This window comes from Nerophis lumbriciformis, linkage group LG08, assembly GCF_033978685.3.
Source record: "Nerophis lumbriciformis linkage group LG08, RoL_Nlum_v2.1, whole genome shotgun sequence".
Classification (NCBI taxonomy): domain Eukaryota; kingdom Metazoa; phylum Chordata; class Actinopteri; order Syngnathiformes; family Syngnathidae; genus Nerophis; species Nerophis lumbriciformis.
The window spans coordinates 56341321-56360000 of record NC_084555.2 but is presented as its reverse complement, the minus strand read 5'-3'; the positions used below and the strand labels follow the sequence as shown (position 1 = coordinate 56360000).

At 42.6% G+C, this 18680-nt stretch overlaps 1 protein-coding gene across 1 annotated transcript in view; it reads left to right on the top strand.

Annotated features, from left to right (window-relative positions):
• The window catches only part of tnika (TRAF2 and NCK interacting kinase a), a 227707-nt gene that overhangs the window by 98609 nt on the left and 110418 nt on the right, over positions 1-18680 (top strand). Inside the window, exon 3 of the mRNA XM_061969225.1 lies at positions 12370-12426. Within this exon, the coding sequence (XP_061825209.1) occupies positions 12370-12426 (57 nt within the window). The remainder of the gene's footprint in view (positions 1-12369; positions 12427-18680) is intronic.

Here is an 18680-nt window from a genome sequence, read left to right as displayed (position 1 = left end):
GTTCCCCTGACACTGACAGCACAGGAAGTCTTGTTTGAACAATCTTTTATTTTGGTTTACACACAGCGACAGTGCTTTGCTCCGCCACTTTTCAGTCTCTCCAGCTTCTCTCCAGCTCTCTCTTTTCCCTCATGGCCTCAGACGCTGCTGATTAAGGCGACATGTGATTAGACAACCAGCCCCAGCTGGGCAATCGACTCACCTGCCAGCTGGGCGCCAACCACGCCCCCCTCCACACCAATGAATCAAAAACTATACTATACTTTGTTTGAAAAGTACCGGTTGCCAGGCATGACGGTGCATCGTCACGTCATGTCATTGCTGGTTTTGTGAGCAGAGGAGCATGTTGGGCAGCGCACACACACAGAGTACTTACAAGCAGACACAGTGTGTAGACAGAAAAGGGAGAATGGACGCATTTTGGTGTAAAAAGTCAAGATAAAGGTGAAGTTATAACACTGAAACACCCTCAGGAAGAGGTGCTTTCAAACTTGGCTAGCTAGTTAGCTGCTAATGTCCATACGCAATCAACAGTGTTTTAGCTACTTCTAAATCACTAATCCTCGCCTCCATGGCAACAAATAAAGTAAGTTTCTTACAAGTATCATTATCACTGCAGGATGAGGAATAGCTAAACATGCTTCACTACATGTCATGTCTGTGTTGATCATGTTTTTGTTTGGCCATGTGCTGTCTGGTTTTGGACTCTTTTTAGTTCCTGCTTTTCACTCCCTTGTCTTATTTCCATGGTTACCCATTAGTTTCACCTGTTCCACGTTTGGACTCATTGTGCACTCTTCTTTTGTCACCATAGCAACCATTAGTTTTCACCTGTCACGTCACGCACCTGTTTCACATTTTGAGTCACGCACCTGTTTCACATTTTGAGTCACACAGCTGTTTTCGCTAATCATGTCTGTAGTATTTAAGTTCATTGTTTTCAGTTTGTCTTTCTGGCGACATCCACATTCATACCCCTGTCACACTCTGTTTACCTCTGCGCACTTCATGCCATGTCCAAGTAAGTTTTTTCGATTCATGCCACAGTTAGCGACTTTTGTTCATGTCCTTAGTTTTTTGCCCACGTGCAAGTATTTGTTTCATTTGTCAAGTTTGTACTTCTGCCTTGTGCGCGCCTTTAGTTTGTTCCTTTTGTTAAATATGTATTCACCTGCAAGTCATATCTGGTCCAAATCTTTTGCACCTCGGGAGAAGAAACCACGCCATAGTCCAAGTCGTGACACTACACAGCGTAGGAGGATACAATAGCTCACCACCGTCACAATGTAAACAAATGCCATGGGTGGATCTACACCTGACATCCACTGTAATGATACCAAGTACGAGAGTGTATCGAGTCGATACTACTATGATTACATCAATATTTTTTGGCATCACAACATCTTCTTTCGTGTTTTTAAAAATGTATATAATGTTTATAAAGTCAGTAAATATGTCCCTGGACACATGAGGACTTTGAATATGACCAATGTATGATCCTGTAACTACTTGGTATCACATCCATACCTAAATGTGTGGTATCATCCAAAGCTAATGTCAAGTATCAAAGAAGAGAAGAATAAGTGATTATTACATTTGAACAGAAGTGTAGATAGAACATGTTAAAAGGGAAAATAAGCAGATATTAACAGTAAATGAACAAGTATAATTTTGACAAAATAATAAAATGGGGACTGACACATTAAGTTACTATATTGATAGATTTCACCACAGACATTCTCTATTACATGCAATGCTTTTCTGTATGATTCCTGTCATCACTTGTGCATCGTTCTTCATGTGGAAGATACTTTTCCTTCTTTATGTCTCAAGAAGGGTAGAAATACAAGAGAACACACACACACACACACACACACACACACACACACACACACACACACACACACACACACACACACACACACACACACACACACACACACTTATGCGCTGTATCGGAGTGTCTTACAGAAACAATGTCCACATATTCTAAGTTTCAGGCACTCCGTACGTTCTGGATTTGACACATTTGTATTTGTTCAACAAAACAGACCAATCATCGGAGAATAAAATGACAAATGGAGGCTTTTTTCCAATGGATTGAATGGGTGAATAGTTTGGTTGACTGAAGACTCTTGAGATGAGTTCATCTCAAATCTCCTGTTCCTTCATGTTCAAACAATGTCACATGGACTTCAATCTACAGACCTTCTTGTGGACCAATGATGCCTTCTAAGCATCCTCCCAGACCTTCTAAGCATCCTCCCAGACCTTCTAAACGTCCTCCCAGGCCTTCTAAGCATCCTCCCAGGCCTTCTAAGCATCCTCCCAGACCTTCTAAACATCCTCCCAGACCTTCTAAACATCCTCCCAGACCTTCTAAACGTCCTCCCAGGCCTTCTAAACATCCTCCCAGACCTTCTAAACATCCTCCCAGACCTTCTAAACGTCCTCCCAGACCTTCTAAGCATCCTCCCAGACCTTCTAAACATCCTCCCAGACCTTCTAAGCATCCTCCCAGACCTTCTAAACATCCTCCCAGACCTTCTAAACATCCTCCCAGACCTTCTAAACGTCCCCCCAGACCTTCTAAGCATCCTCCCAGACCTTCTAAACGTCCTCCCAGGCCTTCTAAGCATCCTCCCAGACCTTCTAAACGTCCTCCCAGACCTTCTAAGCATCCTCACAAACCTTCTAAACATCCTCCCAGACCTTCTAAACATCCTCCCAGACCTTCTAAACGTCCTCCCAGACCTTCTAAGCATCCTCCCAGACCTTCTAAACATCCTCCCAGACCTTCTAAACATCCTCCCAGACCTTCTAAACGTCCTCCCAGGCCTTCTAAGCATCCTCCCAGACCTTCTAAACATCCTCCCAGACCTTCTAAACATCCTCCCAGACCTTCTAAACGTCCTCCCAGACCTTCTAAGCATCCTCCCAGACCTTCTAAACGTCCTCCCAGGCCTTCTAAGCATCCTCCCAGACCTTCTAAACGTCCTCCCAGACCTTCTAAGCATCCTCACAAACCTTCTAAACATCCCCCCAGACCTTCTAAACATCCTCCCAGACCTTCTAAACGTCCTCCCAGACCTTCTAAACATCCTCCCAGACCTTCTAAACGTCCTCCCAGACCTTCTAGGCATCCTCCCAGACCTTCTAAGCATCCTCCCAGACCTTCTAAACGTCCTCCCAGACCTTCTAAACATCCTCCCAGACCTTCTAAACATCCTCTCAGACCTTCTAAGCATCCTCCCAGGCCTTCTAAGCATCCTCTCAGACCTTCTAAGCATCCTCCCAGACCTTCTAAGCATCCTCCCAGACCTTCTAAACGTCCTCCCAGACCTTCTAAGCATCCTACCAGACCTTCTAAACATCCTCTCAGACCTTCTAAGCATCCTCCCAGACCTTCTAAGCATCCTCCCAGACCTTCTAAACGTCCTCCCAGACCTTCTAAGCATCCTACCAGACCTTCTAAACGTCCTCCCAGGCCTTCTAAACATCCTCTCAGACCTTCTAAGCATCCTCCCAGACCTTCTAAACATCCTCTCAGACCTTCTAAGCATCCTCCCAGACCTTCTAAGCATCCTCCCAGACCTTCTAAACGTCCTCCCAGACCTTCTAAGCATCCTCCCAGACCTTCTAAACGTCCTCCCAGACCTTCTAAACGTCCTCCCAGACCTTTTAAGCATCCTCCCAGACCTTCTAAACGTCCTCCCAGACCTTCTAAGCATCCTCTCAGACCTTCTAAACGTCCTCCCAGACCTTCTAAACGTCCTCCCAGACCTTCTAAGCATCCTCCCAGACCTTCTAAACGTCCTCCCAGACCTTCTAAACATCCTCCCAGGCCTTCTAAGCATCCTCTCAGACCTTCTAAACGTCCTCCCAGACCTTCTAAACGTCCTCCCAGACCTTCTAAACGTCCTCCCAGACCTTCTAAGCATCCTCCCAGACCTTCTAAACGTCCTCCCAGGCCTTCTAAGCATCCTCCCAGACCTTCTAAACATCCTCCCAGACCTTCTAAGCATCCTCCCAGACCTTCTAAACGTCCTCCCAGACCTTCTAAACGTCCTCCCAGGCCTTCTAAACATCCTCCCAGACCTTCTAAACATCCTCCCAGACCTTCTAAGCATCCTCCCAGACCTTCTAAACGTCCTCCCAGACCTTCTAAACGTCCTCCCAGACCTTCTAAGCATCCTCCCAGACCTTTTAAACGTCCTCCCAGACCTTCTAAGCATCCTCTCAGACCTTCTAAGCATCCTCCCAGGCCTTCTAAACATCCTCTCAGACCTTCTAAGCATCCTCCCAGACCTTCTAAACATCCTCCCAGACCTTCTAAGCATCCTCCCAGACCTTCTAAACATCCTCTCAGACCTTCTAAGCATCCTCCCAGGCCTTCTAAGCATCCTCTCAGACCTTCTAAACGTCCTCCCAGACCTTCTAAACGTCCTCCCAGACCTTCCCCGAGTCACTGAGCTGTGGCTGGGATTCTTTTTGTCCAGCGCCAACAAAGCGGCCCTTGTTCCTTGTGGAATTGGGGCAGTCTGATCCTAATGAGAAATTACTGCTTCGACTCTCCACTTTTTCCTCTTATGAGAGTCTTTTTAGCGTGAGAGCGAGGGCCGGAGCCTGCGCCACACGCTACACTCATCATGTTAAAGGGGCCCTTTTATGCAAAACCACCTTTTCTTACCTATTTACCTGTTTTTCATTATCCTATTTTCCGGACCATAGGGCGCCCTGGATTATAAGGCGCACTGCCAATGAGCGGGTCTATTCAGGTCTATTTTCATACAAAAGGTGCACCGGATTATAAGGCTGTCAGAACTTGATCTTGAGTGTTTGCTTTTCCGGGATGCAACGGAAAGTTGGCACGGGCGAGACGGGAATGAAGGTACATGATTTATTTATTAACTATAAATACAAAAAAAAGGATCAAACAAAAAGCGCGCACAGTGGCGGAGAATAAACTATGAACAATTAAACAAAACTTGCAAACTATGGCTTGAATAAAGAAAACTTACTTGGCATGGACAAAAAAGGAGCAGCGTGAACATGGACATGAAAAAATGGACAGAGCATAAATGTGGTGTGAGGTCGTCAGGACGAACAACAGAAAATGAATGAACTTAAATACTATGGACATGATTAACAACAGGTGCGTGACTCAAAACAGGTGCGTGACATGACAGGTGAAACTAATGGGTAACTATGGTGACAAAACAAAACAAAAGTGCACAAAAAGTCCAAAAATAAAACCTGATCACACAGACATGACAAAGGCGCATTAAAGGAGTCATATTATGATTTTTTCCTAAATTGAACACTTCTTTGTGGTCTACATACACTATATTGCCACCCATCCAAATGGTGAGAATCAGGTGTCCTAATCACTAAGCCCGGTGTATCAAATCAAGCACTTAGGCATGGAGACTGTTTCTACAAACATTTGTGAAAGAATGGGCCGCTCTCAGTGATTTCCAGCGTGGAACTGTCATAGGATGCCACCTGTGCAACAAATCCAGTCCTGGCTCCTAAATATTCCAAAGTCAACTTTATTATAAGAAAAGTGAAGAGTTTGGGAACAACAGCAACTCAGCCACCAAGTGGTAGGCCATAGAGGTCAGCATAGTGCAAAGACTTTCTGCACAGTCACTTGCTACACAGCTCCAAACTACATGTCACCTTCCAATTAGCCCACGTACAGTACGCAGAGAGCTTCATGGAATGGCTTTCCATGGCCGAGCAGCTGCATCTAAGCCATACATCACCAAGTCAAGCACGTCGCCACTGGACTCTAGAGCAGTGGAGACGCCTTCTCTGGACTGATGAATCACACTTTTCCATCTGGCAATCTGATGGACCAGTCTGGCTTTGGAGGTTGCCAGGAGAACGCCACATTTCGGACTGCAATGTGCCGAGTGTGGAGGAGGACAATTCCATGCTCCCAACCTTGCGGGAACAGTTTGGAGCGGGCCCCTTCCTCTTCCAACATGACTGTGCACCAGTGCACAAAGCAAGGTCCATAAAGGTCCAATATTTGGCAATTTGACTTGTATCGGTATCAGCCTTTTTTTTCTCTTTACTTCAACAGAACCACATCAGCAGACACAACATATACCCTATTTTCCCGACTATAAGGCGCACTTAATATCCTTTCTTGTCTCAAAACTCGACAGTGCGCCTTATAACCCGGTGTGCCTCATGTCCAGAATATTTCTGGTTTTGCATACCGACCTCGAAGCAATTTTATTTTGTACATGGTGTAATGATAAGTGTGACCAGTAGATGGCAGTCAAACATAAGAGATAAGTGTAGACTGCAATATGACTCAAGTAAACAACAGCAACATTTGATATGTTGCATTGAAAATATAGAACATTACACACGGCGCTCAAAAATGTATGAACATATTTTAGTAGGACTTTGGTAAGCTATGAAGCCACACCGCTTGATGGATTGTACTGTGCTTCAACATAGGAGTATTATTATGCTGTGTGTATAAGGTAAGCTATGAAGCCACACCACTTGATGGATTGTACTGTGCTTCAACATAGGAGTATTTGTCATGATCTGTGGTCTGGATTATGTTTTTGTTATTTTCTGTTTGTTTTGGACTCTTTTAGTTCCTGTTTGCGCTCCCTTGTTTGTTTTAGTTTCCATGGCGACTCATGATTTTCACCTGCCTCTTGCGTTCGGGACACACCTGTTTCTAATCAGGAGACTATTATTTAAGCCTGTCATTGCCAGTTAGTCGGCCTGGCGACATTGCTCTTTTCATGCTCGGTTCATGCCATTGCTTCATTCACGCCGCAGTAAGTCTTGTTCGTTCTATGCCGTAGTTTGCTTAGTTGTTTTCTATGCCCATAGTTCAGTCTAAGTGTTAGCGTATGTTTCCTGCGTTAAGTTTTATGTTCCTGTCTTTTGACCTGTGTGGTTAGATTAATAATAAATATGTTCCTACCTGCTACCTTTGTCCGGAAAAGTCCGATTGCATCCCGGGAGAACAATCCTCGCAGTAAGTTGCGAAAACCCCCTCGTCGTGACAGTATTATTATGCTGTGTGTATAAGGTAAGACATATTATCTGGCATTTTGTTTCGCAATATTATGCAAAAGCAACTTTTCTTACCTTCTGGTACCTGCTGATTTGTATTTGGGATCTGCATAAATCCTGAAAAATTGCACACGTCCTCCTTTGTAGTCTGTGTCGGCACCGTAGTCCATAAGGCTTCTTCTTTTTCTCTATCTTATATAACTCCTTTTAATGCGGTGCGCCTTATATATGAAAAAAGATAGAAAATAGGCCATTCATCAGCACTGCGCCTTATAATCCGGTGCGCCCTATGGTATGGCAAATAGGGTATATATGATAGCAGCATAATAGTCAGTGAAGTGTTTAAACAGTGTTTAAACAGTGAAGTGTTTAAACAGCAGCCACGAATGTGGCTTTTCCGTGGTCGCCCGCCTCGCCTGCGGCAGCGGCGTTCCACTCGCCGCCGCCACCTGACTCTTCCCCGGTGGATTCGGGGACACGTGGCCTGGCGACCCACCACCAAATCCTCCCTCCGCCCTCCCTGGACTCTTGAACTGTTTCTTGTTTTTTGGGTTCTAGTTTTATTTAGTGTCAAGGGACATCTGGAATCTGTCCTTTAAGGGGGGGGTACTGTTACGATCCGCTGCCATATCATAGTTTGTTTATGTTTGAGTCACATGTGTTTTCAGCACCTTGAGTTTCGTTTGTTTCTGTTGCCATGACGGCAGATTATATACACCTGCCTCTGGTTAGTGTCCGGGACGCGCACCTGTTGCCTGGGCGCTAATCAGAGGGCTATTTAGTCTTTGCCCTGGCCTCACTCGGTTTGGCTTCCTAGTTTGTTCCCATACAACTGATAACGACTACTTAGATTTCATGCTATGCTATTTTTGCCTGCTAGCTCCCACGCTAGTCCTTTTGTTTTTGCCTTTTGTGCTACGTGCATGTTTTTTGTTATTCACCGTATGATTTATATGTTAAATAAATCATATTCCTACCTGCAAGCTGTGTCCGAAGCCGTCTGCATCCTTGGGAGAACCACACCCGCATCACGATGCGACCCGGTCGTTATAGAAAATATAGAACATTACACACGGCGCTCAAAAATGTATGAAAATGTTTTAGTAGGACTTTGGTAAGCTATGAAGCCACACCGCTTGATGGATTGTACTGTGCTTCAACATAGGAGTATTTGTCAGGATCTGTGGTCTGGATTATGTTTTTGTTATTTTCTGTTTGTTTTGGACTCTTTTAGTTCCTGTTTTACTTTGAAACATTTTTTGTACCTTGAAAATCATTTTTTACCTTGAAAAAAAAATTTTACCTTGAAAATTTTTTTTTCAAGGTAAAAAATGATTTTCAAGGTAAAAAATTTTTTTCAAGGTAAAAAGTGATTTTCAATTTTTTTTAATTTAAAAAATTTTTTTTTAAATGTTTTTATTTATTTTATTTTTTTTAATTTGTAAAATTTTTTAAACTTTTTTTTAATTTGTAAATTTTTTTAAAACAATTTAAAATAATTTTAAATGTTTTAAATTTTTTTAAACAATTTTAACAATTAACATTTTTTTTAGGTTTAGGGTTAGGGTTAGGGTTAGGGTTAAGATTAAGGTTAGGGTTAGGGTTAAGATTAGGGTTAGGGTTTGGGTTAGGGTTAGGGTTAGGGTTAGGGTTAAGATTAGGGTTAGGGTTAGGGTAAATTTTTTTTAAAAAAGTTAAAAAATTTAAAAATATTTAAAAATTTTAAAAAAATTAATTTTTTTTTTTTTAAATTAAAAAAAAGTTAACATTTTTACAAAAATTTAAATAAAATTAAAAAACTTAAAAAGTTAACTTCTTTTTTTGTTATTAATTTAAGAATACAAATGACTCTCATTGTCAATAAATCTCTCCAAATATGCTTTGATATCTGACAGCTTATTTATTTGACTTCTTGTGAAACTTCTTCTGCGGTGTGCTGAGCTGCACTTACCTCTTTATCTCCCTGCTGCAGTGCTGCTCTGCTGGCCTGCACTACGTCTCCGCAGCTTACCTCTCAAAACGTCACTTTTTTGGCCAAGAAATGCAGTTTTTGTCCTTTCCTGGCGTCTTCCTGGTCCCAATTTGTCTGTTTTGGCCAGTGCGGCGACGGAGTGGCTTGACAAGCCTCTGTCCACAACACTCCAAGCTCGGGCTCATTAAAGGAGCGTTTCAAGTTCCGTGAGTCAATCAAATATCAAGGTGACAGATACAGATAGACATGACGACAGTATCCTTGACAAAAATCCAAACTTTGTGTAAAGATCTTGACAAGTCAGGAGACTTATTATATAAGTTAAGAAGAGCAGGCCCAACTTTTCTGTCTTATGAACTTCCTGGAAGTTCCCAGGCGACCAATAAACAGTTGACATGTAACAAAAGAAAAAGTCAAAATTGAATGAATGAGTGGTGTGAGGGTCTTTCAGTCCAGGCTTTTATGAATGAACACAAGCCACATGTCCCATCATGCATTGCTCTTTTCACTGGAGCAGCACACTCTGCTCCCGCCTACTCTTTATCACTGACCCTTTCATGGCAGCCCACAGGGGGCGCTGTGGAGCCCAGTCTCAATGTCATCTGTTTGGGAACAAGGACAACGTGTGTGTGTGTGTGTGTGTGTGTGTGTGTTTACTGTATTGTTGCTACACTTTTAATGCTAGTTAGCAAACAAATAGCCATAAAAAATGCATCTTTAATTTATGTTGTTTGATGCAGTTTTACATTACTTTTCATTTCACTAAATAAGGCTTGATCACTTGCAACTTAAAAAAAAAGCCAGAATAAGAAACAGTTCAATTAATTCCCACATTTAATCAATTAATGAAAATGTGTGCAAAACTGGACTCTAAGTTCAGTTCAGTTCATTTCACTTTCAGTTTCAGTGGAACATGCATACCATACAATGTCATGCATCACATATTTACACTTCTTTCATTACGGCACATCCCAAAAGGAGTAGGAGGAAGCTGAGCTTATTTAATCCTACACTCTTAGAAATAAAAGTGCTAAGTAGAACCATATAAGGTTCTTCGGCTCGTCCTCATAGGAGAACCCTTTTTGGCTCCAGGTAGAACCTTTTTATAAAGGTTCCACCTGGAACCCTTTTGGAGGGTTCTACGTAGAACTGTGTGTGTAAGGTTCCACCCAGAACCCCCCATGAGAGGTTCTACAAAGAACCCACGCAGGGAGTTCCACTAAGAACCCTTTCATGTTTCAAGGGTTTCATCTAGAACCCACACAGGGAGTTCCACTAAGAACCCTTTCGTATTTCAAGGGTTTCATCTAGAACCCACACAGGGAGTTCCACTAAGAACCCTTTTGTATTTCAAGACTTTCATCTAGAACCCACGCAGGGAGTTGCACTAAGAACCCTTTCGTATTTCAAGGGTTTCATCTAGAACCCACACAGGGAGTTCCACTAAGAACCCTTTTGTTTGTCAAGGGTTTCATCTAGAACCCATGCAGGGAGTTCCACTAAGAACCCTTTCATGTTTCAAGGGTTTCATCTAGAACCCACGCAGGGAGTTCCACAAAGAACTCTTTCATGTTTCAAGGGTTTCATCTAGACCTGACACAGGGGGTTCTAAAAACATCCCTTTTCAAAGGTTTTCACCGATAACCGTCTTGTCTTCTGAGGGTTCTATAAAGAACCATATTGTATTCTACAGATCAGTTTTGTTCATATTATATTGTGGTCATTTATCATGTTGACATTGAACAAACATTCAAAACATTTTAATGAGAAAAACATTTATTTAAAGATAGGCACCATTATTGGCAAATGTTATCAGGAAGTATGTCCCTGGTGACACAGGATCTTACCCATGCTTTCAACAATCCCTGAAGAACTCTTTCTTCCAAAAACGGTTCTCTGGATCAAAATAGTTCTTACTGGAACCCTTAGTGTTAGTGAGAACCCTTTTAAAACCAATTATTCAGAAAAGGGGTTTTAAGGGGTTCTCTGGATCAAAATGGTTCTTACTGGAACCATTAGCGTTACCAAGAACCCTTGAAAAACCCTTTCTTCGGGAAAGGGTTTTTCAGAAGCATATGGTTCCAGTTAGAACCTCAGCCCTTGTAGAAGAACCCTTTTAGAACCCTTATTTCTAAGAGTGTACCCCTTTTCATATCATAACCCATTTTCTTCTTCTCTGTAACAGCAAAGGGAATACATAAATAATATACCATAGTAAGTCAAGAAATATTAAATACATAAATAATCTTTATCTAAAAAAAAGGGGGGTTGAAGGTGTTCATCATAATTATTATGTGTACTTTGTGAACACCTGTAGTTTGAACAGTCTCTTATTTCTTTGCTTAATCCATTCCATCATTTCATTCCACATACTGATATGGGCAGCACGGTGGTACAGGGGTTAGTGCGTCTGCCTCCCAATACGAAGGTCCTGGGTTCGATCCTGCCGCTCGGGATCTTTCTGTGTGGAGTTTGCATGTTCTCCCCGTGACTGCGTGGGTTCTACTCCGGCTTCCTCCCACCTCCAAAGACATGCACCTGGGGATAGGCCCCTCCCACCTCCTAAGACATGCACCTGGGGATAGGCCCCTCCCACCTCCAACGACATGCACCTGGGGATAGGCCCCTCCCACCTCCAAAGACATGCACCTGGGGATAGGCACCTCCCACCTCCAAAGACATGCACCTGGGGATAGGTTGATTGGCAACACTAAATGAAATGGTCCCTAGTGTGTGAATGTTGTCTATCTGCGATGAGGTGGTGACTTGTCCAGGGTGTACCCCGCCTTCCGCCCATGTGCAGCTGAGATAGGCTCCAGCACAATGAGAAACCTTGGAGGGGACCGCACATGTGGGGCTTAAGGTTAAGGTTTTCATTGTATATTAGTGCGACCCCTCCACCCCTTTTATGGGGACGGGCAATATGTGCATTCGTATAGTTAGGAGGAGATGCCTCGTTAAGCGGGAAAAATTAATCTGGTTTGAGCCAGGTTTCGCTGAGACCAATGACGTTAAGATTGTTGTCTCCAATTACCTCATTAACTAATAATGTTTTGGGAGAAAATTATCTTATGTTTAAAAAGCCCATACTATAGGTAGTGGGCTGTTTTGAGGATTTTTTGGTAATGTTATCTGTAGTAGTGACATTAATAACAATACATTTATTTTGTGTAGTGCGCCTACTAATCCATTCTATAATCGTCCATGTCCGAATTGCGATGCATCTAAAAATCCATTATGTCCCCCACCTCTGGAAAACACTGTGGATACGTTGTGGTAGTCTACCATGTTTTTAGTTGTTGTTGACGTTTTTTCTCTCTCCCTTCCTGCTTTTTTTTTCCCAGGGTCGCCATGTTAAGACGGGGCAACTGGCAGCCATCAAGGTCATGGATGTCACTGGGGTAAGGAGCACACACACACACACACACACACACACACACACACACACACACACACACACACACACACACACACACACACACACACACACACACACACACACACATGATTGTAGCAGCGTGTGATCTAATTAAGAGGGATGAGTCAGTGTCAGTGTGAAATGAGGACAGGCCTATCTATCGCCATGGTAACATTAGCTGGCAGTTATTAGTCTGGTCTCAGGCGTGTCTGCAAAGTCTGCTATATTTAGAGACAGCACAGCCATGAGTCTCATCCAGTATCTTTTCATTTTCAAAACTAACCTTAAAACCCACCCGTCTGTATGCCTGACCCAAATATTTATTTTTAATTGTTGCTTGGCTTCCATTTTTATTTGTATTTTTCCATGCTGCTTTTATGTGATGCCTTCAGTGCCTTACAAAGCACATCTATTGCTGGTATCCTTTGGAACGTGGCGGTGGTGGTTTGGGGCTGCACGAGTGCCCAGTGGTGAGCACGCCCAGGCCAGCTGCGGTTCATGGAGGGGAAACATGAATCCATTGAGAAGCACAGCACCATCCTTGAGAAGATGGACCACAGGACGGTTTTTACTAGAGAAATGTCTTATCAAAGGACCATAGACCAGATCTCTCTTATCAAGGGACGATAGACCAGATCTCTCTTATCAAGGGACCATAGACCAGATCTCTCTTATCAAGGGACCATAGACCAGATCTCTCTTATCAAGGGACGATAGACCAGATCTCTCTTATCAAGGGACCATAGACCAGATCTCTCTTATCAAGGGACCATAAACCAGATCTGTCTTATCAAGGGACCATAGACCAGTCTGTCTTATCAAGGGACCATAGACCAGATCTGTCTTATCAAGGGACCATAGACCAGTCTGTCTTATCAAGGGACCATAGACCAGATCTGTCTTATCAAGGGACCATAGACCGGATCTGTCTTATCAAGGGACCATAGACCAGATCTCTCTTGTCAAGGGACCATAGACCAGATATCTCTAATCAAGGGACCATAGACCAGATCTGTCTTATCAAGGGACCATAAACCAGATCTGCCTTATCAAGGGACCATAGACCAGATATCTCTAATCAAGGGACCATAGACCAGATATCTCTAATCAAGGGACCATAGACCAGATCTCTCTTATCAAGGGACCATCGATAAGATCTGTCTTATCAAGGGACCATCGACCAGATCTGTCTTATCAAGGGACCATAGACCCGATTTCTCTTACCAAGGGACCATCGACCAGATCTGCCTTATCAAGGGACCATCGACCAGATCTGTCTTATCAAGGGACCATAGACCAGATCTCTCTTATCAAGGGACAATAGACCAGATCTGTCTTATCAAGGGACCATAGACCAGACCTGTCTTATCAAGGGACCATAGACCAGATCTCTTTTGTCAAGGGACCATCGACCAGATCTGCCTTATCAAGGGACCATCGACCAGATCTGTCTTATCAAGGGACCATAGACCAGATCTGCCTTATCAAGGGACCATAAACCGGATCTGTCTTATCAAGGGACCATAAACCAGATCTGCCTTATCAAGGGACCATCGACCAGATCCGCCTTATCAAGGGACCATAGATCAGATCTCTCTTGTCAAGGGACTATAGACCAGATACCTCTAATCAAGGGACCATAGACCAGATCTCTCTTACCAAGGGACCATCGACCATATCTGCCTTATCAAGGGACCATAGACCAGATCTGCCTTATCAAGGGACCATAAACCGGATCTGTCTTATCAAGGGACCATAAACCAGATCTGCCTTATCAAAGGACCATAAACCAGATCTGTCTTATCAAGGGACCATAGACCAGATCTCTCTTATCAAGGGACCATAGACCAGATCTGTCTTATCAAGGGACCATAAACCAGATCTGTCTTATCAAGGGACCATAGATCAGTTCTGTCTTATCAAAGAACCATAGACCAGATCTGCCTTATCAAGGGATCATAGACCAGATCTGTCTTATCAAGGGACCATAGACCAGATCTGTCTTATCAAGGGACCATAAACCAGATCTGTCTTATCAAGGGACCATAGACCAGTTCTGTCTTATCAAAGAACCATAGACCAGATCTGCCTTATCAAGGGATCATAGACCAGATCTGTCTTATCAAGGGACCATAGACCAGATCTGTCTTATCAAGGGACCATAAACCAGATCTGTCTTATCAAGGGACCATAGACCAGTTCTGTCTTATCAAAGAACCATAGACCAGATCTGCCTTATCAAGGGATCATAGACCAGATCTGTCTTATCAAGGGACCATAGACCGGATCTCTCTTATCAAGGGACCATAGACCGGATCTGCCTTATCAAGGGACCATAGACCAGATCTGTCTTATCAAGGGACCATAGACCAGATCTCTCTTATCAAGGGACCATAGACCGGATCTGTCTTATCAAGGGACCATAAACCAGATCTGTCTTATCAAGGGACCATAGACCAGTTCTGTCTTATCAAAGAACCATAGACCAGATCTGCCTTATCAAGGGATCATAGACCAGATCTGTCTTATCAAGGGACCATAGACCGGATCTGTCTTATCAAGGGACCATAGACCAGATCTCTCTTATCAAGGGACCATAGACCAGATATGTCTTATCAATGGACCATAAACCAGATCTGTCTTATCAAGGGACCATAGACCAGATCTGTCTTATCAAGGGACCATAGACCAGATCTCTCTTATCAAGGGACCATAGACCAGATCTGTCTTATCAAGGGACCATAGACCGGATCTGTCTTATCAAGGGACCACTGACCGGATCTCTCTTGTCAAGGGACCATAGACCAGATATCTCTAATCAAGGGACCATAGACCAGATCTCTCTTATCAAGGGACCATCGATAAGATCTGTCTTATCAAGGGACCATAAACCAGATCTGTCTTATCAAGGGACCATAAACCAGATCTGCTTTATCAAGGGACCATAGACCAGATCTGTCTTATCAAGGGACCATAGACCAGATCTGTCTTATCAAGGGACCATAGACCGGATCTGTCTTATCAAGGGACCATAGACCGGATCTCTCTTGTCAAGGTACCATAGACCAGATCTGTCTTATCAAGGGACCATAGACCAGATCTGTCTTATCAAGGGACCATAGACCGGATCTGTCGTATCAAGGGACCATAGACCGGATCTCTCTTGTCAAGGGACCATAGACCAGATATCTCTAATCAAGGGACCATAGACCAGATCTCTCTTATCAAGGGACCATCGATAATATCTGTCTTATCAAGGGACCATCGACCAGATCTGTCTTATCAAGGGACCATAGACCCGATCTCTCTTACCAAGGGACCATCGACCAGATCTGCCTTATCAAGGGACCATCGACCAGATCTGTCTTATCAAGGGACCATAGACCATATCTGTCTTTTCAAGGGACCATAGACCAGATCTGTCTTATCAAGGGACCATAGACCAGATCTCTCTTATCAAGGGACCATAGACCAGATCTGTCTTATCAAGGGACCATCGACCAGATCTCTCTTATCAAGGGACCATCGACCAGATCTGTCTTATCAAGGGACCATCGACCAGATCTGCCTTATCAAGGGACCATCAACCAGATCTGTCTTATCAAAGGACCATAGACCAGATCTGCCTTATCAAGGGATCATTGACCATATCTGTCTTATCAAGGGACCATAGACCAGATCTCTCTTATCAAGGGACAATAGACCAGATCTGTCTTATCAAGGGACAATAGACCAGTCTGTCTTATCAAGGGACCATAGACCAGATCTGTCTTATCAAGGGACCATAGACCAGTCTGTCTTATCAAATCAACTTTATTTATTTTTATCGAGGGACCATAGACCAGATCTGTCTTATCAAGGGACCATCGACCAGATCTGTCTTATCAAGGGACCATAGACCAGATCTCTCTTATCAAGGGACAATAGACCAGATCTGTCTTATCAAGGGACCATAGACCAGACCTGTCTTATCAAGGGACCATAGACCAGATCTGCCTTATCAAAGGACCATAGACCAGATCTGTCTTATCAAGGGACCATAGACCAGATCTGTCTTATCAAGGGACCATAGACCAGATCTGTCTTATCAAAGGACCATAGACCAGATCTGTCTTATCAAGGGATCATAAACCAGATCTGTTTTATCAAGGGACCATAGACCAGATCTGTCTTATCAAGGGACCATAGACCAGATCTGTCTTATCAAGGGACCAATTTTCTGTGGTCCCTTTTATTTAGAAAAGTACCGAAAAGTATCAAAATAATTTTGGTACCGGTACCAAAATATTGGTTTTGGGAAACCACCAATACAAAGTATTTCAATGGTTGGAATCTGCGCTTTTAAAGTTAAAGTACCAATGATTGTCACACACACACTAGGTGTGGCGAGATTATTCTCTGCATTTGACCCATCACCCTTGATCACCCCCTGGGAGGTGAGGGGAGCAGTGGGCAGCAGCGGTGGCCGCGCCCGGGAATCATTTTGGTGATTTAACCCCCAATTCCAACCCTTGATGCTGAGTGCCAAGCAGGGAGGTAATGGGTCCCATTTTTATAGTCTTTGGTATGACTCGGCCGGGGTTTGAACTCACAACCTACCGATCTCAGGGCGGACACTCTAACCACTAGGCCACTTTGCATGCTATACTAGTTGCTATGGTAATCTAATGAGTTACTATGGTAATGTAATGAGTTACTATGGTAATGTAATTCGTTACTATGGTAATGTAATTAGTTACTATGGTAATGTAAGTCACGGCAGCTCAGACGAGGCACCAAGCAGTGTGGGTGGGGAGCATTTCCACAGAGTGTTTCCAGAACGGCCAGCCTGAAATGTGGGTGTCAGACACGGAAGGAGATTTTTACAAGAAAGTTATAAAGCTTAGTGATATATCACATATATCAGATTGTTGGTGTTTTTTTACTCTTCACGTTCATATTTCACTGTTTGTTGCATTTTTGTTGTGTTTCTCTTGATTGTAAAATATGTGTATGGAGAGGGGGTGTGACGTTCGTATGTTGTCAATATTCAGGGTTTTATCATTCATAGTTAATATTGTAACATTCTTTATTTTCATGTACATTCTGTTTTTTAAGGCCGTCTATCATAACGTTTTTAGCTTTCAATCAGACATTATTGTGAGGTTTTGTATTAGTGTTCCTAAAAATAAATATACAGGCCTCGACACCTGTTTTTTCTCTAAATTTGACCCCCCGAGGCAAAATAATTGCCCAAGCCTGCCATAAACCTTACACATTAATCTTCACTGTGATGTCATTTTTGTCACTTGATTGATTGTGAGATGACGCTGGCTGCAGCACTTTTTTATTTTCATAGTCAAAACTCTAAAGACCGACCGCACAGTTCCTGTCTCCACAATAAAAGCGCTGCTCTATCTTGCCTGCGCCAACAAAGTAAGAGTCTCAGAAAGCTAGCACGCACAAGCTAGCAAGCTTGGGAGTTTGCCGTCAATGCATTTCTTGTAAAGTGTATCAAAACAATGCATTTCTTCTAAAGCAGGGGTGCTCACACTTTTTCTGCAGGCGAGCTACTTTTCAATTGATCAAGTCGTGGGGATCTACCTCATTCATATATATCATTTATATTTACTTATTTATGAAATATATGTTTTTGTTAACCAGTTAAAGGTGTTTAATGATAATGCAAGCATGTTTAACACATATAGTTAATATTGTTAATACATTAAAGGTGTTTAATGATAATACAAGTATGTTTAATACATATAGTTAATATTGTTAACAAGTTAAAGGTGTTTAAAGATAATGCAAGCATGTTTAACACATATAGTTAATATTGTTAACAAGTTAAAGGTGGTTAAAAATAATACAAGCATGTTTAACACAAATAGTTAATATTGTTAACAACTTAAAGGTGGTTAAAGATAAAACAAGCATGTTTAACATATATAGTTAATATTGTTAACAACTTAAAGGTGGTTAAAGATAATACAAGCATGTTTAACACATATAGTTAATATTGTTAACAACTTAAATGTGTTTAAAGATAATACAAGCATGTTTAACACATATAGTTAATATTGTTAATAAGTTAAAGGTGTTTAAAGATAATACAAGCATGTTTAACACATATAGATTCCTTTCTTTCATGAAGACAAGAATATAAGTTGGTGTATTACCTGATTCTGATGACTTGCATTGATAGGAATCAGACAGTGGTGCTGATAAGGTCCGCATTTTCGAATGGAGGAGAAAAAA